Source organism: Ovis aries, chromosome 3, assembly GCF_016772045.2.
Source record: "Ovis aries strain OAR_USU_Benz2616 breed Rambouillet chromosome 3, ARS-UI_Ramb_v3.0, whole genome shotgun sequence".
Lineage (NCBI taxonomy): Eukaryota > Metazoa > Chordata > Mammalia > Artiodactyla > Bovidae > Ovis > Ovis aries.
The window spans coordinates 130529121-130555153 of NC_056056.1; the positions used below are offsets into that span (position 1 = coordinate 130529121).

Consider the following 26033-nt stretch of genomic DNA (forward strand, 5'->3'; position numbering starts at 1 on the left):
AACCCCCAACACCAAGAAAGAAACATGAATCCTGAGTCACAAAAGCAGAAGTGCTGTTTTCTATTTTTAAAACACTGAAAATTCAGGGAAGACATTCACTTCTTGTTACCTCTCTAGTTTGAAGTTTTAGAGCTGAAAACCTATAAAATGACCTGAAGTTAACATTGATATGTGGTTTTTATGGATTGAAGGCTAAGGTAGTTGAAACCTAGATGTTAAAAAAAACACCCACAGGGAGGCATCCTGTTAACACCCCATTGCTGGGCCCCTCATGTTTCCCTGGAGATGGCTATCAACACCAAGCAAGCCACAGATGATGGTTAACCCTAATTAACCAAGGCTCTGGTTTTTTTCTGTTTTTTTTTTTTTTAGTGTGCTTTTTTTCCATCGTCTGTGTATCTTTTTTTTTTTTTCTTGAGATATAATTGACATACAGCTCTGTAGAGGTTTTAGGTGCACAGCATGAGCAACACAATCTGATCTCTCTCTGAGTTTGAGGTTTTTTTTTCATATGCCATATTTAAGTGAACTCATACAGTATTTTTCTTTCTCTATTTCACTTCACATGACACCCTCGAGATCCATCCATGTTATTGCAAATGGCAGGATTTCCTTCTTTTTTATGGCTGAATACCATTCCATTGTATATAGGCACCACATCTTCCGTATCCATTCATCTGTTGCGGACACTTCCATGTCTTGGCTATTGTAACCCAGGCTCTGTTTTTACACAGGTGTCTGTTTGCTTCCTTCTTAACGATTGCCCTGCAAACCAAGCTGGTCTACCTGACCAGCATCCTGGAGGTGCTGACCAGGGACTTAATGGAGCAGTGCAGCAACATGCAACCTAAGCTCATGCTCAGACGCACAGAGTCCGTAGTGGAGAAGCTCCTCACAAACTGGATGTCTGTCTGCCTTTCCGGTTTTCTGCGGGTAAGTGTCGAATCCCTCGGCAGTGTCAGAAGTAAGACGGTAAGCAGTTATTTTCAGCAGATGCTAACGTCTTTGCCAGGATAAGTCCTGCGTACTCCGTGGTGTCAGTATTTAACTGCTTTTAGTCTTGGTCCTCACCAGGGGCACATGAAGGGGAAGAGAAAATTTGCTTTGGCTCTGATTGGCTTGTGCAAGTGTGATTCATTTAGAATTTCCTCAGGTAAGACCTCTCTCTTCTTAAAAATTGGATTAAGAAATACAGTCAATGTGAGACCCTTCTCACAGATTTTTAAGTGTACACAAGTGTTATCTTTCGCCACAATGTGGTACAATTGATTTCTAGAGCTTACCTTACGTAACTGAGACTTTAAACCCAGTGGCTTTTGTGTCCATCTTCACATGGTTAATTAACACATGCTGGGTGAGATGGCTGGCAGGCATCACTGACTCAATGGACCTGAGTTTGAGTGAACTCCAGGAGTTGGTGATGGACAGGGAGGCCTGGCATGCTGCAGTTCATGGGGTCACAAAGAGTTGGACACGACCGAGCAACTGAACTGAACTGAACTGAATGGAGAGAACATTCCTTTCTCTTTTTTTCTTATGCCTGTGCTGTGTGGCATATGGGATCTTAATTCCCCAATCAGGGATCAAACCCATGCCCCTGTACTGGAAACTCAGTCTTAACTACTGGACTGCCAGGGAAGTCCCCATATTTCAAATACTGATGAAAACACACTCTTTTCAGAGCCTCTGAGCATCTGGGAAATTGCTGTTTACTTACCACATGAGCTAATGACATTCAAATCCAAGTGGTCATCTCATGTGAAAGCAAGTCTCCAAAGAGCCCTCCACCCCTTGAGTTCACTTTGTGAGAGTTTCTATGGAAATATGGTTGTAGTCTAGTTGAATCTTGAAATCTTTTCTTACATGAGGTTTTCACAGATGCCATAGGTAAGAGGGAGTACTCTGGAGTCTGCTGCCTGGTCTAAAACTAGACTCTACCACTTACTATAGGCCCCAAGCAGGTGTTTTGACCAGCCTGAGCCTTGGGTTTATAACCTGTAGAATGGAAGAATGTTTTAGGGCTGTTCTGAAGCATAAATGAAAAAATGTATGCAATTGCTTGGCATTGAGGAAGCACTCCATAAACTGTGCCCATTATTATTATGAAATATTAATAGGAAAAGAAGTGTGTTCTGTTGAACCCAGTCTCCATTCAACCCTCTGAGGCCCCTGGTGCAGGAGGTTCTTATCCTTCTTTAATTTTACCAGCCATCCAGATTCCAGCAAAACTGCATAATTGTGTATTTGTAGCTGGTTCCGAAATCTAATTAAAGTTTGAATAAGATACACTGCTATGCCACAGGTTTTAACAGTGCTACTTAAGTTTAGATCCAAAAAGCAGTGCCTTAAATAGACTATGCTTAGAGTTTAACGCAATCTTACAAGTAGAGGCACAACATTTTTTTTTTCTTTACCAACCCTTTTCTCTCCCAAGGCAATACCCATTTATTAAGATTGATGAAATCTGCCTTCTTTTCTGTTTACTTGGTATAAATCATCATATGCTTTGGGGAGATGGGGAGCAGTTATTTCTGGGGTGAATATTTTTGGCTCCCTAGCTTCAGCCACAGCTGCTTCGAAAGAGGTAGCAGGGCCCTCACCTAGTTCCTGGCTCTTAGTCTCAAAAGGCACCCCCTGCCCCACCACTCGCTAGAGCCACTGACTCAGAAACTCAAGGCGAGGTCTGGCAGTCCCGGTTTCCAGGCTCCTGCAGGTGATCCCATCACCCTGCCTTTGAGAATGTGGGAGAGGGGAGCAGAAGGAACCCTGGCCTAGGAGTCTTGGCTAGACGTTCATCTCAGCCCAGCTCGCTTTGTGGCTCTGGGCATGGTCCTTCCCATCTGGGCATCTTCCCACTGAAGGAGGGGCCTGGCCATTAAAGAGGTCAGGAGTCCCCAAAGTCTGGGCTGAGAGCCCAAACGGCCCCTCTGAGCAGAGGATTCTGCATTAGGATTTTGCAGTGCTGATTCATGGGTGTCTTGAGCACTTGGGGTAGGGAGGGGGCAGCATGCTCCCTGGGGAGGAAGTGGCATTCAGCCAGTTGAGTGATACTTTCATTTTCAGGGGAACAATTCCCTCTGGCGTGGAGGGCCTGATTTCCCCCTCCACATGCCCAAAGGGCACAGGGCTCTGATGGCCTAGTCCTCCTGCCTGCCCTATCTCCCCATCCCGCCCCAAACGTTTGCTTGGGCGCCATGTATTCTGTGACCTCCAGGTAACTTCCTCCTCTCTGCCTCCAAGGCCGTGTGGGTCAAGTACTAATGATAACTGCCATTTATTGAATGTGCCAGCCAGTGTGCTAAGAGCTTTGCTTCTTTTTCTCATTGAATCCCATGAGGTGAGGACCTTTATGACCATTTTGCATTCCGGAGAGTTGGGGTGCACAGAATAGACGAGAGTTTTCTACTCACAGATCCCACAGCGCTGTGACAACACCAGAGAGCTCTTAGCCACCCCGCTTACTGCTTCCTCAAGGGGGAGGCCACCTTCTTCAGGCTTAGGAAAGGATTCAGGGTGGGGTGGGGCGGGGTGGGATGGTGAATGAGATCACAGGTGCAAAAGCCTCAAGCTCAGCTATGGCCAGAGAATCTGGTCTCCTGAAGGAAAGGACGGTGAAAAGGCCAACCTTAATTCCCATCACAGGATGGGAAGGGTGGGGTCAGTTCCGTAAAGGGAGCTCTGAAGGCCGGCTCCCCAGGAGCTGTGTGCATCCTGGTCTGAGTAGGTTCTAACACAACTTAGAACTTGTGTTCGGTGGTGACAAAGAAACCCCATGGCCTCATGTTTTCCTAAGTTGGCCATGCACCAGAATCTGCTGGGAAGGTGTTAAAACTACCAACGCTCAGACCTCTTCTCCAGAGATCCCGCATTTAAAGTAGAATCCAGATGTCTGAGTTATTTTTATAACAGCCCCAAGGGATTCTGGTGATGATTCTCCAGGTTTCGAACCACGGGTGTGGATAACAATGCCAGATGAGATGTTATTTATCTGAGTTTAGCTGCAGTCTTCCGGAGAATTCTGACTACAGGGCCACTGAGTCTGAAGCTGTCGCTCTGCACAGCCCAGAGGAGCCCACTGGCCCCCAAATGCCGACCTCTACAGAAGCCTCCAGCCCCCTCCCAAGGGTGCTTATCCCCATCTCTGATGTGGGCTAGAAGCAAAGAGAAGTGAGGTTCTAGGTTTGCGGTCAGGATATTACCTAAGGGGGTGGAGGGAGAGAGAAGAGAGCCGTGTGGTTGTGAACCTCTAAATAAAGGAAGTTTCTCATGAGAATTGAAATGCCGTGTTCTAGTCCCAGCACTCTCCCCACCTGGGAAATTTTTGAACATTCCAGCCCTGTCCTACAGTAAGGAAGCGACTAGAGGCTCTGTCAGCAGGGGAGAGGGAAGTGGTGCGGGGGCCCAGGGGCGGTGGGGCGGCACAGGAGAGACAGGAAGCCAGGGACAGGGACGGAGGAGGGATGCGCCCCTGCTGGCAGTGTAGAGAATGGTATGGGGGCCGGTGGGGTGGGATCCCAGGAGACTTCAAAGATGTCTTGGTTTACCTGTTCAAGGGAAAGCAGGTGAGAGATTCGGTGAAATCTTCCTTTCCAGGCCAGATGCATTGGCTGTGAAGCTTGACTTTGTAAACTGGGGCTTTAGGCCCTAGTCACGTGGTTGGCTGCTCATCATCACCGAGGCAGTCTGACTTCCTGGTTGTGGCCCTGATTCTTTCCTCCCCCTCAAATTCAGTTTAATAATATCCTTTTGATCACAGATGGCTTCTTTACTTCGTTTATTTTCTACACGATAGTCAACCCAGGGCTACATGCCTTGGAAGGCTGCATGAGAGCACAGCACACAAGCCTCCCGCTTTGGGGCTGCTCTGAGTCCATTCAAGCACAAAGTGGCTACAGATTTGAAGCATTTCTATAACAGCAAGGGTGGACACCCTTGATCCAGGAAAAAAAACAAGTGCAGGAGGAAGTTATCAGAATGCTTGGGAAGATCCTTAGAGTCATGGAATCGGATCTAGCCTGAGGAAGGAGACAGGGTTCCTCTGCAGCCTGTACTAGCAAAGGTACCCAGGTGGGACCATGATGGCTGGGGCCGGGAACCACTGGGGGCTGGCTTGCTCATGAGCAGGTGAGGCTGCAGATTGTGTAACTAAGGGCCACTTCCTTTATGAGAAGCTGTTAACACCAAAATTTCCTCCTAGATAAATTTATAAAATGTTCTTATGTTTATTCTAGTTACCAAGGTTAATCATCCTGCCATTTATTTTCAGCGTGCTAAAAAAAAAAAAAAAAAAAAACAACTGGGGCAGTTAAATAGGAATGTAAACAAAGGTTAAACCTCTGCGAACTGTTCTTAGGCCAACTGATGAGAGTTAGGCTGAAGTAGAGAAGCTTAACGCATAAAAGAATGATCAATCTGTGTACTGCATGCTGTTATCAACTGTAAATGCAGTGAGAGAAAGTGTGTATGTGTTTGTGTGTGTGTGAACACGTGTTTGCTAGGGAGAGGAGGCAGCTTCCTGAGTTTTGCTCCCAGTCCTAAGTAGAGCAATATGTATTTTCTTGAGAGTTTCATGTTGATTGTTAGAAAACACTGCCTCCTGTCTCTTGTCATGGTGCCATAAACTGAAACTTTCATTCTTTGGAAAGTACAGTGGATTCTGGCAAAAACTGTTACTTTTGCATCTTTTTCCAAGGAGACTGTTGGGGAGCCATTCTATTTGCTGGTGACAACTCTGAACCAAAAAATAAACAAGGGCCCCGTCGATGTAATCACTTGCAAAGCACTGTACACCCTTAATGAGGACTGGCTGCTGTGGCAGGTTCCAGAATTCAGTACTGTGGTAAGTTTGCAATGAAGCTGGTGGGGTGGACAGTGTCTGTGGGGGGTGGGGGGAGAGTGTCACTTGAAATGATGTCACGACTACTGTGAGAGGCCTCAGACTTTTAGTTAATTAAAAACAGTAGTTGATAAAATATTAACACGTGTTCACATAATAGATTTTAATTACTCTGATTGGGGAGAAAAGTATTATAACGATGCCTGAGGAACTCATCAATTTCCAAAGATTTTAATATCAGGATTGCTTATGGCCTTCAGCATCATCAAAGGAAATGCAAAGTACTCCCTATTCAGCATTTAGAATTGCAATCAGAATTTCTCAAATGACTCTGCCCTGGAAGACAATGTGTGAAGATGTATTTCAACCAAATTGAGGCCGTCTTATTTTAGAATGATAACGCAAGACAAATTCCACTGTGTTCCCCTGCAACCTGACGCCCTTACTTTATTTTCATGGATTAGTTACAAATGTTTGGTGTCATGCACTTAATGTTCTGTGATCTCATAGATATTTTTAGAGGAATGCTGTAAATCATGGCAGTAAGATGATTGCCTGGTTGCTGGAGGGTTTCACCCATTTAAGAACTTCCTTTTCTCCCATCCCCACTCCACCCACCCACCCTCTTCCCTTCCTTAAAGGAAAAGAGACCGGTTTTTTTTTTTTTTTTTTTTTTTCACAGTCAGGAATTTTAGAGAGTTAAGCGTGGCAAGTATCTCCAAAATCACTTTGGATTTTTCTGTGCTTTTCTGTTAATAGAGGCTTGGGAAAGAGATGGCTGTGTTTTGGCTTTGATCTTTGGCTTTATGGAGATTCTGAGCTGCTCACAATCTCATGAGTGGGGAAGGAGGGAAAAAATTACAGTGGGGTTTTGGTATTTCTGAGTGAAAGGGCTGAGTCTCCTGCGGCTTTGCTGTGGATGGCGAGCACTGCAGTGTCATCCTGGAAGAATCTATCCTTAATTGGAGCAGGCACCACGGTGCTGTAGACTATGTTCTGGTTGTGTCCTCTGGTGGGATAATAGTCCCTCAGTAAGCTTTATAGAGCTCTTGGTCATTGCCAAATGGAGCTCAGCCTCCACTGAAGACACATGCTCAGCTCCCTCCACAAGGTGGGAGGCTGGCCAGAGAGTCGCCAGTTCTGACTTCTGTCCCTGCTCCCCTCTTTACCCGAAGGATGCAGTGGTTCTCCAATGTTGGCGTGCATCAGAGGCCCCTAGAGAGCTGATTAAACCCCAGAGTTTCTAATTCAGTAGGTCTGGGGGTGTGACCAGAGAACCTGACATTTCTCAAGAGCTTTCTGCAGCTACTGCAGTCACTGATAGAGTGGTTACTCAGTGTAGATTCAGGAGCCAGGTGATTTGAATTCTGCCTCTGCCTCTGGATAGCTGTGTGGCTTTTGGCAAATTTGGAAACCTCTCTGTACCTCCATCTCTTCACATGTAAAATGAGGATGGTGATCATGTTGCTTGCCTATCTCATGGGTGTCACAAGGATTAAGGGTTGATATTCTGGGCTTCTCCGGTGGCTCAGATGGTAAAGAATCTGCCTGCAATACAGGAGACCTGGGTTCGATCCCTGGGTGGGGAAGATCCCCTGGAGAAGGGTATGGCTACCCACTCCAGTATCTTGCCTGGAGAATTCCACGGACAGAGGAGCCTGGAGGGCTACAGTCCATGGGGTCTCAAAGAGTTGGACAAGACTGAGCAACTCACACACACACACCATACACAGGCAGAAAGCACTTAGACCATTGCTGGACACATGAGTGCCGTGTAGAGTTATTAAATGTAATTCAAATCTCCTCAGGCACTTGTTAGAAATGCTGATCCAGACACACCCTCACCTGGGCCTTCCCTCGGGACTAACTCCGTTGGACTCTGGGGATGGAGCCCAGGGCACAGACAGATGTCTTAACTGCTCCAGGCGATCCTGATGTTCATCCTGCAGGAGGAATCCCCCTGGTATGTCGGGAGAATGAAAGATGAGCTTGCATCAGGGCCCATTGACTCTCCTTTCGCTGATTCAGGGTTTTGTCTTCAGACCCAGGGCCTGGATCCTAACCCTGAAGATGTTCATGCTTTTGCTTTGGAACATTTTAGGAGCTCCACAGGTTCCCAAAGAGAAATATTTACAAGTGAATCTAGGTCAGGGGAAGCCAGCAGGGTCTCACTTTCATGAAAACAGAACCCCCTGACAGGAAAGAGAGCAGAGGAGAAGATGGAACTGGGAGTGGGGAGGATTCAATGCCTGGAGCGGCTTTCAAGGCCTGAGTCCTTTCTGATGCTTTTCATCTGAACACTTTTTCCCCTTTCATTTTGAAACGTTATTTATTTCACAGTCAATTAAGACCATGTGTTTCTGATTTGTTAACACTCAACTCATCATCAAAATGTTTCTTGATGTTGAAATTTGTGTCGACTCTTAGCTTCTTTTTTCCTCTGTAGCCCCTGGGGAAAAGGTTGATGGAAAATTATGCTTTCCGAAATCCACATAAATCTTCCTTTTTGAATACGGATTTGCCAGTAGATAGCATTGAGACTGAGGAAGGGGCGGGCCTCTTGTTTCTAGGGCCCTTGACTTTAAGATTGATTTTTAATACCTTTTATTGGAGCTGCCCCAAACCTCTTTCATGGTGAATGGTTATACTAGGAGCTCCAGAGAGGCTTGATCCGGTCTGTGCTTGTGTGACAAAATGTTAGCAGAAGGTCAATATAAAAAATTTAAGGTTTTTCATTTCCTTTCAGGCGAGTCCCCTCAGCCTTAACCATCATCTTTTAAATTTTCTTCCTTCCTCTCTCCTCCTCCCTCCCCTTCTTTCTCACTTTACCCCCACTTCCCCAGGCTTGTACATACACCCGGCGGTTTAAAGTCTTGATTTTCTAAATTTGCCTGAGGTGGTTTATGTAATTGAAAACCAAGGTGTGGTGAACAAACTCGATTGTGTGTGTGTCTGTGCGGTGTACATTTTTTCAAGAAAAGAAAAGTCAGAGGGAGAAGTGAAGAGCAGCCACTAGAATGGTTTGAAATGGCAGAGGTTGGTGCCATGTCAGGGGCACATTTAAAAAGAGGCCCGCAAGCTCCTGTTTGGCTAAATGTTCAAAAACACAGCACCTCGTCCAACAGCCTAAAAGTTAGGTTTGACACCTCTAAAGATTAGAATGTGTTCTTCTGATGTGTGGAGTGTTTTCTAGAACATTAAAGACATCCTACCAATTGCTTGTACGGGAAATCATTATAGTAACACATGGGCTCCAAGAAGTAATTCTTTGTTTGCTGTGCCCTGGGAGGAAAACTCCTCTGCCTTTCTTAGATGTAAGCAAAGCCCCATAAAGTCACTTCCTCTAGGACCAGGAGAAACCCACTCTCCTCTACCAGGGGACCGCAGACTGGTGTTCAATGAGGCAGACCGCCATAATGTTCTCAAGCTCCCGGATGGAAGAATCAGGGGAGCACACGTACCCCACACACAGACACAGACACACGCACACACGACTCGAACATCCAGGCACACACACACACACACATATGACTCTAACATCCAGGCACACACAGACACAGACACACACACATACACACACGACTCGAACATCCAGGCACACACACATATGACTCTAACATCCAGACAGACAGACAGACACACACACACACACACACACACACACACACACATATGACTCTAACATCCAGGCACACACACACACAGACACACGCACACACGACTCGAACATCCAGGCATTCCAAGTTGACAGCTAGACAAGGAGTAAAGCCTGCTGCTCTGTGGTTTTACCTCCTTTAGGCACGTTTGAGGTTGCGGCTGGAGCCTCTCGGGCCCTCCCTCAAGGCGGTCTGTGTCTAGAGAGAGATTTTGGAGCAGATCGCCTGAAACTTCTGAGGAGGGAGTGAATGGGGATTTCAGTTCCGGGAAAGTGGACCGCATGGGAGAAAGGACATTTGCTTCACTTTCAGGAGGAGATGAGAAAACCCAATAACTCGTAGCAAGCATGCTGAATTAGCAAGAGGAGCTTGACTTACAATCAAAGTTCAGCGAGAAATGGTTTTTTGAACTCTTAAACCCAGGAAATGAGCCTGCCAGTCGGCTGTGTCTGAGAGATAGCATCTTGGCGCCCTGGGAGACACTGTTCCGACAAACATATTATTGCCCTCATTCTCATATCTATGAGAAAGTCTTTAAGATTATTAGAAAATCTTGAAAAAGCACAGATACTTACCTTCAGAAATCTTAATGCTGCTGCTATGACTTATGGCAGGTTTCTGCCGGCCCACGCCAGCCCTTTCTCCACAATAGTCACCATGCTGGGGACAGTCATGTTTCATAAACTGCTTCATCTCTGATGCAGCTCTAACTGTCTCTAGCAAGAGCTGCTCATCGATAAGTTTCCTTCAACACAGTGGCTCTGCCCCCCATGCCCCAGCTCCTTCTCTTCCGTTTAGTTTGTCCTTTCAGAAGATCCATTATCCCCATAATTAAACAACCCACTGTCCCGATTAAGTCACTCTCTGTTACTTCAATTACATCCCATTGTTCATTAAATCCTGATGTTTTCTCTTCAGCAATCTTGTTTTTTAATACTCCTAGCATTTGTGGCCAAACAGTAAAGTTAATTAACAGTTCTTAAGCTTTCCCCCCTTTTCTCTCTCCCATTGTGCAAATCATTTCCATTATGACTTGCAATAATACTGAAACCACTACTAACTCCATAGTTACAGTTCTGAGCTTTCTGATCACAGAAGCAAAACCATTTTTTATAATCATTTGAGGTTAAGTCATCCTATTTGATGGCAGGCAGTGGAAAATGAAAAATTAACCTTAAATGAGTGCTTTAAATGACTTTCCTCTTCGTACTCTTTGTTCTCACATCCATAGTCATGGGATTAGAAAATAATTTAGTTACCTAAATACAAAAGTACTTAATTTTCTTCTTTATGGCTCAAATGTGACTCTATTACTTCCTCATTAAGGATTCTTAAATTTATATTTGTACTCCTCAGAGAATGGTAACTTTTATAGGAAATCATAGTGGAGATAAAGACATTTTTTAGATTAGTCTTGTATTGTTAAAGTCAACATCCCATTTGATGTTATTGTTATCTAGAGCAGGAATCAGCAAACAAGAGCCTGTGAACCAAATGTGGCCCTTCTGCTGATTGTTATAAATAAAGTTTTATTGGCACACAGCCATGCCTGTTCAGTTACTTTGTCTGTGTGTGTGTGTGTGTGTGTGTGTGTGTGTGTGTGTGTGTGTGTGTGTGTGTTTTGCTGCTGCAATGGCAGAGTTGAGTAGTTGCAGTTGAGAGGATATAAACCTCAAAGTCTTAAATGTTTACTGTCTGGCCTTTTACAGAAATGTCGCCAGCCCTTAATCTAGAGCTTGACATAACAGAGGAAAAGAACTAAAATCCATCCTCCTGCTCAACCCCCAAAACCTTCGCCTGTTTCCTCTCCTTAGAGGGACACAGCAGTGGGAATGTTTCATCACTGTCCACAAAGCTACAATTCATGGGCGTTTTGCCAGAAAGACCAAAAACCTGTGAAACACATTAAACCTAAAATACTGGAATCAATCGTTCTGGGCTGAATCAGACAGATTCTCACTTGATTTTTGCATGAACAAGTGTTAGTAAATGCTAGCAAGTGTAGAAAAACTTGTGAGAGAAACTTAAATTTGAGGAAATTCTCTCCGTTAACTTGGTGTTTTTTCTTCAAAATGGAAAAGACCTTTCCTCCTCATTATTCTGTCAGGGGGTCAAATACCTTGACATGGGAAGCATTGGGCCCTCAGTCTTTGGTGGGGAAAGGAAAAGGAGGCTGGGGAGGGGTCTTCGGGCAAGCGAGAGCATCATTAGAGGGGGCGGCTGGTAGGATGTCCCCGACCCAACGCCAGTTTGAGATAAACCTCAAATCAAAAACTTTTCTGAGACTTGGAGGTCTAATTCTGCAGTCTCACTGCTCCTGCTGAACTTCTGGAAGTGGTTTTCTTCTCTCCAATTCAGTTTAGTATAAAAACCAGATTTTCTCTTGACCTTCATTTGGTTCTGCAGTGAAATTAGAAATGTATCTTATAGGTTTTATTTAATGAAAGCAATTATTGGCCTAAGACCTTTTACAATAAAGTTGCTGGTTTATAATAAATTCTTTTGAAATTGGTTTCTAGGTATCAGAAGGTATTCCAGAAAGGATGCAGCAATGTCCCTGCCATCATTAGCCAAGAATATGGCTGGTGAGGTCAAGAGGTGGAAGGATCATTCTTTTCCCACCAAACTGTGGGGAAAGTGGGGGACAATGCCTCTCCCCCTGCTTGAATCCTCTCAGCCCTCTGCAGCCTTATTTTTTCTACCTCCCTAATAACCTGAAACCACCAAGTTGGTTAAGGGCTGATGGGTAAAGCTACTAGCAAAGCAGCGGTATTAGGTGTCTAGGCACCATGATGGTCTGCTCAGAAGAGGTGGGGTTTGGAGTCTGACAGTCTTGGGTGTGACTCTGAGCTCAGCCACTTTACGCACTAGCTGTGTGACCTTGGGCAAGTCACCCAACCTCTCTAAACCTGTTTCCTCATCTTTAACCAGGTAGATTTTAAACCCTAGTCTTGTACATTTGTTAACGAGGTCAGGACATGATATCTGTAAGATGGCTAGCCATCGTGCTGCAGAGCGCGTGCTTGTTGTTCATTTATTTTTACTTATTTATGGCTGTGCTGGGTCTTCGTTGCTGCACACAGCCTTTCTCTAGTTGCAGCAAGTGGGGGCTACTGTCTAGGGGCGGTGTGCCAGCTTCTCACTGCGGTGGCTCCTCTTGTTGCGGAGCGTGGGCTCTTGAGTGTGGGCTTAGTATCTGTGGCTCCTGGGCTTAGTTGCTCTACGGCATGTGGGATCTTCTCAGACCAGGGATCGAACCTGTGTCCCATGCATTGGCAGGCAGATTCTTGACCACTGGACCACCAGGGAAGTCCTCGTTATATGTTGAAACACAAACTGCCCCCTCGCTGTTCTTTCTGGTTGGTCATTTACTGATGATGGGTGATACAGGGAAGCTGATTAGCTGCATCTATTGTCACTAAACACTTATGTTACTATTGAAGATGTTACCCATAACCCTATCCGTGGACTTCTACAACCTGTAGCATGCAGTATCTCACTGGACAGATGCGAACAGGAGGCCACAGTCACACTCCTGCATGCCCCAAGGGGCTGGACTGTGACCTGCAGTGGAGGCCAGGATCCTTCCAGTCTGGTCCTTTCTCTGGGTTTGGTACCTGTGCCTTCCAAATCCCCTTGCTCTTCTAAGACCCCTTCTTGATAATAGCTAAGGCGTTGTTCCTGAATCCATGGTTCCTTGAGACCCAAGATACCTGTGGTTTAAGCCACAGGGGAGTTTCTCTCTCACCCACATGAAGTTCCAGGGTGGGCAGGCCAGCTTTGGTGGGTGCCTCTGCTGGGGCGTCCTCGCAGACCCTAGCTCCCTAACTCCTCTCTTGTTATCCTGAGGTGACCTCAGGACCTAAGGTGCTTGCTCCCCACCAGCCTCCTTCCACAGTCCAACCAGCAGGACATATGCTGAGCCACAGAAAAGTTGACAGATGGTCACCAGCTGTCTTTTCAGGAAGTTTCCCAGGGGCTGCCACATAACACATCTGCTGAATCTCATTGACCTGAACTGAATCACATGGCCATACCCAGCTGCAACAGGGGCTGGGAAAGGTCGTCTTTATTCTGGGTGAACATGAGGCTCCTAAAAGTGCTTACCAGGGGCCCTGAGCCACAGGCTGCTCCAGACTGAGTGGGCTCCATGGGGCCCCATGCCAGCCAAGGTAAGGAGATCGAGTCTCCTCTTCTGTGTCCAGCTGTCTGCTCAGACAGCCTTTACTAAGAACCCGAGGCAGGTGGGGCCTTCCCTTCAGAGGTTTATCACCTCGCTGGCCTTTTGGCTCTGCAGTTAGGAGTGTGAATATGGCCTAGTTATGACCCGCAGCAGCTCTGCATTCTTGGACACGTTTCTGACCCTCTCTGTCTCAGTTTCTTCATCTGTTAAACGATGCTAATAATAGTGCCCACTGTAGACAGCAGTTGTAAGGATTAAATGAGTTAGCAAAGCGTACCTGACACGTGGTGCGGGTTCAGTCTGTGCTGGCTATTATTAATAGAAACCTAAACCAGCATTCTTGTCTTCAGACTTTGTTTCTGTAAATAGTACAGGGCTTCTCCCTCACGCGCCAGATGGTGGCTTTGGAAAGGCAAGCATGGTTCTTCAAGCCTCTACCCCCGATTCTTCCCCAGAGGAAGTGAGATTCTTTACCTAGCCTTCTTGACCTACTACCCTGAGCAAAAGCTTGAAGCTTGCTGCACATCCGTCTAATTAGAGTTGAAGCCAGGAGTCTCCATAGTCTAGAGGCCTCCTTCTCTGCCATTGCACATGTAGCACCTTTCCAGACCCAATTCAAATGCCCCTTCCTCCATGCAGCCTTCCTTGATTTCTCCCCCTTCGAAAACCCTCCTCCAAGGTAGAGACAATATCTCTCTGAATCTCTAAAGCACTTCATTGATGACTACTATTTTCTGTTGGTATTTGAATTCGTGTGTATATCCCACAGCTGTATCTGTCTTCAAATACTTCCCAGGCAGGATCAGTGCTAGCTTCCATTTGTGAACATTTGCAGTGCCCCACACACAGTATGTGTCAAGTAGATGGGTGTCAATGAATGACTTTATAACCTCAGCATCAACAAAGTAAGCTCTGTCAGGTTGGGGAAGATGTAAGACAGATGCAGACAGATGTAAGTAAGAGAAAATATGACTAATGGTGTGTGAAATCTTCAAAGCATGGAGTTGCATCTCAGAGCCACAAATCTGGAGGTAAGCAGCCACAAGGCAGGTCCCTGTGCTCAGCAGTGTCAGGGCTCTGGGTCACCATCTCCATGCTCCTCTTGGCCCTTCCTCTTAGTCACTAGATAGCTGCCACAGCTCTAAGCACTGCTCTTCCCTTTTGCAGAAACCTTTTCCCTTAATGTCTCATTGGCCACAGCTGGGTCACATGGCCAGTCCCTGGTGAATGAGGAGAAGAGTCACCACCAGTCGTGTTTCTTAACCTAGACTGGACCCACTGCTGTTGATACCTGGCTTTTGTCTAGCAAAGAAGGAAGAAAATGGCTGCTGAATGAATAGCCAGCCATATCTATTGCCCCAGCTTTGTTGACACTTTCATAGCCAGAGTATTCCTCTCAACAGAGGGACAGATTTCTGGAGACGAGACCAGGTGCATTTTACAGCACTTTAGCCTTTTGTGTGTCTTGAAAATTAATTGCCACCCCATAGATTTGAACTGTGCTTGTTTTTCAAAACATTTTCAAATTTTGAAAGGCAGGATCAGCAAATGTTTAAGAACATGGAGCTCGAGTGCCTGCTTCTACCTTTTCCTTGCCAGGGGATCTTTTACAATGTACTTAACCCCTCTGTACCTCAGTTTCTCATCTGAAAATGGGATAATAATAGAATCTATGTCATAGGGTTGTTTCTGAGATGAGTTTATATATACTAATACACATCATTTACCGTGGTGCTTGGCACACAGGAAGTACTCCTTAATTTTCTATTATTACTTGTCTTGATTTAGTGATCCTGTCACTTCTTGGAGATAGGAGCAATGAGAATTTTGAGACTCAGGAAGCTAGAGGACTTGCCCATGCTCCCACGGCTAGGAAGCAGAAGGGGATGATCCAGGGGGCCCGGTGCCAGTGCCGTGGGCTCTCAGCCCTCCTGTCCTCTCTGCTTGAGTTCTCTGAACACGTCCTGAGAGTGGAAGAGTCATATCTGGTGACTGAATATTGTTTCAAAAGTGATGCTTTGGTTCTCAAGTGTGTTGTGGATCATCTGAGAATGAGGACTATGTCTTAAGGCAGCTGTTACCCTCCTTTTTGGCACCCCGGACCTGTTTCATGGAAGGCTGTTTTTCCACTGACCAGGAGCAGGGTGGGGCAGAGGATGATTTGGGGATGATTCAAGCACATCACATTTATTGTGCACTTTATTGCTAGAATTGAATGCTGCCACTGTTCTGACAGAAGGCGGAACTCAGGCAGTAATGTGAGCGAGCGATGGGGAGTGGCTGTAACTACAGATAAAGCTTCACTAGCTTGCCCCCAGCTCACCTCCTGCTGTTCGGCCCGGTTCCTAACAGGCCACAACCAGTACTGGTCCATGACCCTGGGGTTGGGAACCCTGTCTTAAGATCTCTCCTAGCCCTGGCCCCTAACATTGTGCCTCTATGAAGGACTCTGGCGAAGTGGGTTTTGAAGGGGAGATTCCACGGGGAGTCTTTTGTGTTGAGAAGCAGAGTCCCAGCATGAGCTTTCCAAGCCGGGGGATGGGATTATGAGGAAGGGCCTGCTCTGAGGTCCCCCAGCTACACTTGCATATTCAGAAACTGCTGTTGGAGCACTAAGCGTTAGTGGCATAAAAAATGAACACAAATCAATTTGTCTCTGAATTTACTCTCTGAATTCCCCATGGACTCTATAAAATGCCATTTTACCTTTTTCCACCCATCTGACTGTGGAAGCAGTGGTGGATTTACATGATTTTATATCCAGTTAAGGGTTTTTTTTTTCCCCTTTTGGTTATGTTTTTAAGAAGAATGTTTATTGTCTATAAAAAGGTGTTTTTGTTGAAGGCAATAGTGCCCTTAAGGTAGTCATAGGATGTTATTTCACAAATACTTATGAAACTGTTAAACAAGCTGGGATCGCTGGAGCTCTGATTAAAATGGGCTTTTCATTTGTCTTTACCTTTGGAAGCTCCATGACATGGGTTTCACAACCCCTGCTGCTACTGGGGAGGAGGCCAGCTGGAGAAACACAGGGAGGCATGGGCAAGGCCACTCCGACCGACCGTGCAGGGCAAGGCTGCCGTTTGCCCCTCCAGCCCCTCCAGGAACGCTGTGTGTGCGGGAAACGCAGCTTAGGTCTTTGGACGTGGCTTGACCTAAGACAGATTGCTGGTGGTTCAGAGGGCTCCTGGGCTGTAGGTGGGATGGGGAGGAGGAGGAGGGAGGGTCCCTGGGTGCGAGGGACTGAAGCTGAGGCGTTCAAGGTGCCACCTCAGACTCACCACTCACACGCCATCTCCCTAGAGGCCGAGGCCTCTGTTTCCTCACTCAGAAAGTGGGGATAATTATAATAATACAGCACCCTTCTGCCCCAGGATACTGGGAAGATTAGAAGAAGCAGGTCTTGAAAGTGCGTTTGGCAGGGTGCCAGTGTGAGTGTTAGTTGCTCAGTCGTGTCTGACTCTTTGTGACCCTATGGACTGTAGCCCGCCAGGCTCCTCTGTCCATGGAATTCTCCAGGCAAGAGTACTGAGGTGGGTTGTCATTCCCTTCTCCAGGGGATCTTCCCCACCCAGTGATTGAACCTGGCTCTCCTGCACTGCAGGAATTTTCTTTACCATCTGAGCCATCAGGGAAGCCCAGTAAATGTCACTAAAAAGGGAGGTGAGAAAAGGACTCTGGGCTTCCTTCTCGCCCTTCCTGCTGCTTCTCACCTGCCCAGTGGGTCAGGGGTCAGGGTCCTGCATCCCTGCCTGGTGAGGGGCGGACCCAGAACAGGGATATGCCCTGAGAACGGTCAAGGGGGCCGCTCTCTGTCTCAGGAAAGGGAAGCTCTCACAGGCCAGACCGAGACCACCGCCGACTCCAGCCGGCATGTACTCGGAGTTTCAGTCTCTTGGTGAGGGCCTGACCAAGATTTACTCTTGCACAACTGTGAGCAGGACTGTAGGGGGAGGATGTAAAGGCAGTAAAAGTGCCTCTGAGCACCCCCCGCCCATCCACGCAGAGCTTCGTCTGGGGTCTTTAAGTGCTACCTCCTGAGCCAGACACCATTCTAAGTGTGATGTGATTAATTCAGTTCATCATCTTGGCAGCCCTGGGAGGCAGTTGTTGTTGTTCCCACTTCACAGGTGAGAAATCCGAGGTGCAGAGAGGTTGCCCAGCTAGTTACTGGTAAACTGGGCTTGAACCAGGAAGCTGACCCCGAGCAGGTGTTCTGCCCTCTTCTCCTTCCAGGCGGCTTGCTCTTGACTCTGGCAGAGACCCTGACGGTGGAGTCAGGGTCCCAGCTGCTCAAGGCCAGCTGCCTCTGTTTCCATGTGAAGGTTTACTGATACTAACGATAATCATAGTGATGACTTACATGAAATAATAATCTGCCTGTTACTTTTACTATTATCATCATCATTGAGCCTTTCCCAGCACCCCAGCTAATGCCAAGCATTTGACCCATATTATCTTTTTTTAAAAAAATATTTATTTGGCGACACTGGGTCTTAGTTGAGGCATGTGGGATCTAGTTCCCTGACCAGGGGTTGAACTCTGGCCCCCTGCATTGGGAGTGTGGAGTTTTAGCCAATGAACCACCAGGGATGTCCTGAGTTACTTTATTTAATCTCAATAACAATGCTAAGGGCGAGTGCTATGCTTATATACTGTTCTTCCCTGGTAGCTCAGATGGTAAAGAATCCACCTACAATACAGGAGACTCCAGTTCGATCCCTGGGTTGGGAAGATCCCTTGGAGAAAGGAATGGAAACCACTCCAATATTCTTGCCTAGAGAATTCCATGGATAGAGGAGCCTGGTGGACTATAATCCATGGGGTCACAAAGACTTTCACTTCACTTCACTTCACCTATTCTTACACCCATTTTAAAGTTGAGTTAACCCTAAGGCTCCCCATTTACCACATTATTTGTGTTTTCATCTTCTAAACATTTCCAGCAGCTAATCATTTTACATGCCCTCACTGTATCCAGGCTCAATAACTCAAAGTAACTGCACGCCGGCCACCACACCAGGTCATCTGGCTCCACGATTCCCAGGGTGCCTTAGAATCTGAACTGTGTGTTGTGCTGGTTACAAAACACTCAGCACTTGCCTGAATCAGCTCCACTGGGGATCCCAAGTATGTAACTTTGTTGTTTCAGATCAGTTTATTCTTAGGCAACGTAAACCTGAAATGGCTTTAAAGTTCCATTTGAAATATTCCCTAGTTCTGAGTTTTCACACATTCACCAAGGCCTTACTTCTCCCATTAGGCTGATTCTGAGGTTTTGCTGCACGGGGAGAATGTTAACTGACAAAAACCATAAGTAATGGCGCTGAACTGTAAAGTAATTAATGCAGGAATAATAGCACAGAGTGGGGATCTCGGTGTTTTAATGAGAGCTCAGGAAACTGCCTGGCTGAAGCTGGTTGAAAGTGGAGGGGGAGAGGAAAGTAATCATAATCACTGCTGCATGTTAAAAAGTGACCTCTGGCGTGATCAATACGGAGACCTCATAACCTTTCCTGTCACCTGGAACTTTGCTTCTAAGATCTGTAGTCCTTTTAATAAAAAAGATAGTCCCCAGTCTACCCTCATCTACTGTGAAACTTTTCCAATATATTTTTTTCTTTTTGGAAGATGAAATTAGAAATCACCATTTTTAGAATATTTATGTGTGTATGTATGTTTTACCCTCAAATATATTTATTCAATGCTTGCTCTATAATGAGAGTTGTAACTTTCTGTTTTCCTTTCCATTATCCCTGAAAAGAATGGATTATGGAAAAAAGATTAAAGTGGCTACAACGCGATATGGTATTTGCTAATGTGCTATCAGAAGTATTAGTAGGACTTGCCAAGGTTTGTGTCTTTTATGAATGCTTTTCAGATTGCAATTATCTAATAGACTTGGAAACCTGTTTGTATTCTTGCAGGCATTAACTGTCACCTTTGAAAAAATCCCAGAAAATGAGAGTGCAGATGTCTGTCGGAACATATCAGTCAACGTTCTTGATTGCGATACCATAGGTCAAGCCAAAGAAAAGATTTTCCAAGCATTCCTAAGCAAAAATGGCTCTCCTTATGGACTTCAGCTGAATGAAATAGGACTTGGTAAGGCAATACTATTTTGTCCCAATTCCCTGATGAGCATCCCTCCCACCTCCCCTCCCTCCCATTGGGCCCCCAGCATGTAGCTGTGGCTCTGTTTGCTGAAGCTTACTAGCCTGGAATGTTCCCAGAGGGCATGTCTAGGGACCCGGAGATTGCATTGTTCTCTCACAAGTATTATCCTACAAAACCAGGATCCTTCAAAGAAGCTGTTCTTTAAAATATATATATATATATATAAAATGTTTGTAAATCAGATTCATGAGGTTGCTAACCCTGAGACCCAGTGAGTTCACCTTGCATCAAGAAGTACAAAAGGTGTCAACCTCAGGCCTTCTGTATGTGTTGCATTTCATGTTGGCGTTTGATTTGTTTGTTGTGGTACCGAGCGTGTCATTAGTGGGTGGCTCAGACTCTGGGTGTGAACCCGAGCAGGCTAGAAAGGTCATCTTCCTCTCTGCTAATCGCATCCTGCATTAAGTATAGTCTCCATCCTCCCCCACCACGAAGCAGCATCTGCTCTGAATTCATTTTCGGGCTCTATTGGTATACTGCAAAGGCGAGCATATGCGTGAGCGAGCTAACAGGGCTCCTCTTCACTCAAATGTTCATCAACATTTTAAAGTTGAGCTCCACGCAGCCCTCCCAGGAGACTGTCGTGGGATTTTACAGCAGATAATGGGATAGGGAGAAAAGAGTCAAATCGCAGCGGTGACAGACAGCGTAACAAGGTTCATCTCTCCTGCGTGTGCAGCTGTAGCCTCCACTAAGCAGGCAATTAAATTCATCCCACCTGGCCCTGCAAGGCAGAACCCCTGCTAAAGGGCCATTGAGAGAAACCTGGGGGCGGGGTCTGGCCCCATGAGTGAAACCACGCAAATGTATAGCAGTTCCAAGGCCTGGCTTCAAGGGAAGCGAGGCCTCTAAAGCTCTCTCGTCCACCTGTCTTCTGCTTCCTTCTGTTGGCTGGACTGTGGGCCCTTCAAGATCGTGTGAGCTCATTTGGTTGGAGGCGGGGTCAAAGAGCAGCTCCGGTCTGGCCACTGTCACGTAACCCAGGACCATCAGCTTCCTGGACCTGCGTCTTCAAGTGTCACTCTGACTGCAAAGGCCCTTGGAGCCAAGGCCCGTGGGGAAATGGCCCCGTGGCCTCAGTCCTGGTGCTGCCAGGCCCGTAGGACCATCCTCACACCATCCAGGGTTTCTGCCCATCAGGTGTCCTGGCCTCTGATGTGGGGGGTGGGACAGGGAGCAGGACAAGCCCCCTGGGAGCTTCCCGTTACAGTCTGATGGCAAGTGGCTTCTGCATGTCTGCTGATGTTCCAAACTAGCTCCTTGGCTAGCCTCAGAAAACTAAGGCATATCCTTAGATACCAGCCATAAATTGTATTAAAATCCGATACTGGAAGCAGCTGCGTGGAGACCTCTCAGAGCAGAGACTCACACAGGCGGATCCCCAGAGGGGCAGGAGGCCATCATAAGTAAGGGGTGTCGGCCTACCTGGGATAATGGGAACTGGTGGGACCCAACTTAATTGGTGAAGGCCAGCAGCCAGGTAAGGGGGCAGTGTGATCAGTGTTACCAGATGATCCAGTTTTATTCAAAAGAGAAATCACAAGTCCTAATTTTTATGTGCAATCTTCCAATCTTTAAATGTTGGTTCTGAATTGACATTAGAATATAATAAAACATGGTGCAGGTTCACAAAATGAAAAAAAAAAATCACACCCACAGGCCACACTCTAACCCTCGGGCACAAGTTGGTGACCTCTTAAAGGAAATGAAGCCCTGATGCCGGGGTGCCAGCCGACCAGCCACCCAACCCGGGGACGGGCAGATCATTCCCAGAACACCTACTTGTGAACACACGGGTGGTGGGCATGCAGATTTGCTTTTGGAATTTTCTGAAGAGTTTAATCTTTCTCAGGATGCATTATTTTGTCTTCCTTTGGCTTTATTTCCAGGCTTAGCCTCAGAGTAAAAGCTTCAGGAAAAAGTGATCTTACATATCAGAGCCCTAAACATAAAACAGAAGAGAACGCAGGCTACTGGTCTGGCTGATAACATCTCCAAACCTTCACAACCACTTTATTTTAGCTTTATTGTTTAGCTGCTAAGTCATGTCTGATTCTTTGCCATCTCATGGACTGTAGCCCGCCCGGCTTCTCTGTCCATGGGATTCTCCAGGCAATAATATTGGAGTGGGTTGCCATTTCCTTCTCCAGGGGATCTTCCCAAACCCTGTCTTACTTACAGAAGACAGGGATCGAACCTGTGTCTCCTGTAAGTAATTGCGAAAGTGACATGGTAGTATGTTACATTTCTCAGTGTCATTTTAAAAGAAAACAAAATGCTCTTTAAAAAAATTTTTTTCCCAGAGCTTCAAGTGGGCACACGACACAAAGAACTTCTGGATATTGACAGCTCCTCTGTGATTCTCGAAGACGGAATCACCAAGCTCAATACCATTGGCCACTACGAGGTAAGAATAAGGGCATCCCCGGCCCAAACTGGATTAGATCCTGTCCGGACCATGCAAATTCTTTGAAAATTACAAGATTCCCACCAGTTTTCTGGAATCATTTGAAGATTGCTTGTTTCAGGGGTAGGAATTTTCCTTACTTGCTCGTGGTCTGGGATCTCCTTTCCTGGAGCTGCGATTTTCATGGGGTCCAGTCACTCTCTATCCTGTGGTTTAGGTCAGAAACTTCACCTTTACCAGATCCTCCGGCCTGTTCAGTGGAAGAGGCGTGTTGAGCTTGACACTGAACAAAGCTATGGGAGTTCTAAGATGCACCGCTGTTCATTACTGACCTGGTGACCTCTGTGTAGCGTCCTTTGTTTCTGAAGAAGTTTTATGTTTCCCGTTTGTTTGAATATTCAGTGATACCTCCTTGGCCTCTGACCCACTTACTGGGTGAGTGTTGAGGTGGGTGACGGGAACATTGACCCAGCAGAGAGCTGAGTGCCAGAGAAGCGTGCGCAGAACCAAGGAGGGGAGGCAGGGGAGGTTCCTGAACACCACGGGATCCTGGGAGTCATTCAGTAAATTCCCCGAATCTTTGTTGAATATCCACTCTGTGCTAAGTAAGAGCTGGGATGGCATGCAAGTGGAACAAAGACTAGGTCCCTGAGCTCAGAGAGCCTACAGCCCTGGGACCAGGGTTGGGGGTGGAAAGGAAAAAGGAGCCAAGTCGGGAGGCAACATCTTACAGTTTAATAGTGCTATGACTCACAGCATCCAGGAAGGCTTCCTGGAGGAAGCGGTGACTCATCTGAGACCTGAAGAGTGAGAACTTTAACCAGGCCGACATTCCCAACAGGGAAGGGGCGCATGCTTGCTCTTCCGCAGAAAGACTAAAAGACTAGCTAGAACTGGAGAGGGGCACAGGTGGCAGTGAGAGCCAGTAAAAGCCAGTGTGTGTGGACCTCCTCGCCTTTGCCAGTTGCTGTTCTCAGCCTTTCCCTTTATTTCTGCAAATTCTATCCATAGCAGTCCTATGACATAGGGACTATTACTAACCCACTTTATAGATGAGTACACTGAGGCTCAGGGAAGTGTGAGCTAGTTGGTAGCCACTCAGTGGCAGAGAGAAGTTGGGACCCGAATCATTGGGCTTTAGGGCCCATGGCTTAACCAGTACAGGATGGCTTCTCACAGTAGAAAGCCAGAGAAGTGGGAGGGAGGAGAGCGGGGAAGTGCAGACCGTGCAGGCCCCGCGGCTTCGTCCAGAGTCTGACTATTATGCCCAGCACAGTGGGACACCATTGGAGGACCTTAAGCAGGAGAAATTTGTGTCTCGGGAAATGACTGTGGCTGTGTGTGGAGCATGGATATAGGAGGTGCCAACAGGGAGGCTCTTCAAAGGATTTCAGGTAAGGAATGTAGACCAGGAATGACACTGTGGCTCTGGAAAATGAGGCAAGCAGATGAATTCAGAGATGGGCTGAGTGGCTGTACTCTGATATGGGCTGAAGGTGCACTCCGTGAGCTGTGTGGGTGGGAGAGATACTGGCCGGGGGAGGGGTCAGGAAGGCATGGGGATGGCTGGGTAGATGCACAGATGCCCTAGTGGAGCTGGAGAAGCAGGGGAGCAGCTTCCCAGGCCCGTGGAGAGTAGTGCCCCGTCTTTCAAGGCTGAAATCCCATGGAGACGTGTCTGCACCAAGAAGGCCTTTGGGGCGGGCACTCCCCTCAACCAGACAGAATCTGAGACCAGTCCCTGCCAGGGTTTCCTGGACAGCCACCAGGAGCAGAGGACCCCCTCAGCCTTGGGCTCGTGGGCTGAGTGGGTCTCAGAGCTGGGCGAGAAATTGTTGCTTTGGGTAATCCCTGGGTCGGTGTTACCTCTGCAGCCTTTGCTGGAGGGCGCTCTGCAGAGAATGTGCCAGGTTAACAGTCTGTCCCTGTCCTCGCCCTTCTGCATCTTAGACTTTCCAACCTTGGTACCATCTTGCCAAAAGCTGCAGTGCCTTTCGAGTTTTTAAAAACTCTATAAAGCACAAGGAACTTTCTGCAAGTACCTATTCCTGTCAGTGGGCCACATTTGGAGAAGATTTCCAGAGGAAATCTAGGGCTGGGAAAATTAGAATCAGGCTTACTCCGCCTTCAGTCTGCGTTTGGGAGCTGCACCTGGCCGCTGCCGCCGCCTCCAGTTTCTGGGTGGTGGGCTTGTCTGGGTGAGTTTGGCAGAGACACAGCCACAAATGCCCTCCTTTGGGGTCTTGACCCATGTGCTCGCCTTGCTCATCTGTGCAGGGAGGGCTGGCCCACCCTGGTCAGGCTTCTCAGCGTCCCCTGGCCACCGTGTGGCATGGAGTGGGCCCCAAAGGAAGAGGGTGTGGCCACTCACTGGCATTAACAGGGAAAGGCAGGACAAGACACTCCAGCAGGGAGAGGGGAGATCCACGACCGCTGTCTGCAAGGCAAGGGGAAGACTGTCAGGAGAGAGGGGACATCAGTCTTCACTGCAGACACCGGCCGTGCTAGACACCGATCTGCTTAAGGATGATAATGAAATTAATCTGGCCTGTAGTCACTTCCCGTCCCAATGATTTATTGGCCTCATACCCTAGCGTTGCCACATGGTGGTAATAAATGACAAGACTAGGACACAAGGGCTTAAAGGATTCTCCTTGTGTTTAAAGAGCTAAGCCGTAAGGCAAATAAACGCAGAGAGCTTGAAGGAAACTGGGGAGGTCAATGGCCCCGTGCCCTCTGTACCTGGACCATCACACATGCCCTGGTTTTCAGAGACTATCGCATATCCAGCCTCCTAAATCTACACCTGCATTACAGCACAGTCAAAATTTGGAATCATTTGACAGGGCTGAGCTAAAGCTTCCTTTTGCCCTTTCATTAAAGAAAAATTTTCTCCTGGAACTTGTATTTCCCTCCAAAGAGACAGGGCGCTAATTATCACTCTTATTCATTTACTAAAGCACTCTCGTTTGAGTCACTGTAAGTGCTTGAATGCGAAAAACTATATTTCATTTAAAAATAGGATCTCACTTGGAGTCTTAAGTGATTCAGACTCACCTCCCTCCAATTAGCCCAAATTAGTGAGGTTTTCAAGTTAATCTTTAGCGAAGGCCAGTTCCTCCTCCTATCTAAACAAAGTCCCTGCTGCTGGAGTGTGAGCCCATTTCTTCTCTCGCCTTGTTCTGTCCTCAGGGCGAACAGAGTGTAGCTGGTCTCCTCCAAATGATTTACTGTCCGTGTTCTTGAAGAACCAATTTCTCGAAGGGACATGAAGGTGCAGCGAGAACATAGCGCCTCATGGGTCCGATGCAGCCTCCAGAGCCCCAAATTACCAGCACTGCCCTATCACCAGCAGGATGGCATCCTGGCCCACCCTGGGGGTCAGCACAGTTGCTTTGCACAACTGTGGCAGCAACTGCCGACAGTGGCAGCCGGTGCCCAGCACTGCTGGAGGGCACAGACGTGATTGATGTTCACACAACCTGTGACGAAGGTGCTTTGATTCCCCTCGTTCTCTATCAGAAAGAGGAGGGATTTCTGCTCCAGTCTCATTCAGTCCTGTGCAGACAAGGGGTGGAGAGACGCCCTTACAAACCCATGAAGCCAGAGGCATCTTCTCGCCTATAATTAAACCCTCCCGAATGCCTCCTTCACTATTGCCCACTGTGTGTGTTTACTACGAAGGGGGCTGTGCTGTGCTCTGGAGCCAACGCGCATGTCTGTGTGAGTCTATAGAGGATGTGGGCGGCTGGTCCCATGTGACTGTGGCAGGAT

At 47.1% G+C, this 26033-nt stretch overlaps 1 protein-coding gene across 2 annotated transcripts in view; it reads left to right on the top strand.

The window, feature by feature from the left end:
• PLXNC1 (plexin C1) overlaps positions 1–26033 on the top strand; it is a 155442-nt gene that overhangs the window by 109072 nt on the left and 20337 nt on the right. For both annotated transcript variants that reach the window (XM_060412507.1, XM_015094600.3), the window contains exons 20-23: positions 735–933; positions 5693–5839; positions 19603–19780; positions 22156–22259. In XM_060412507.1, coding sequence (XP_060268490.1) covers positions 735–933; positions 5693–5839; positions 19603–19780; positions 22156–22259 — 628 coding nt within the window. The remainder of the gene's footprint in view (positions 1–734; positions 934–5692; positions 5840–19602; positions 19781–22155; positions 22260–26033) is intronic.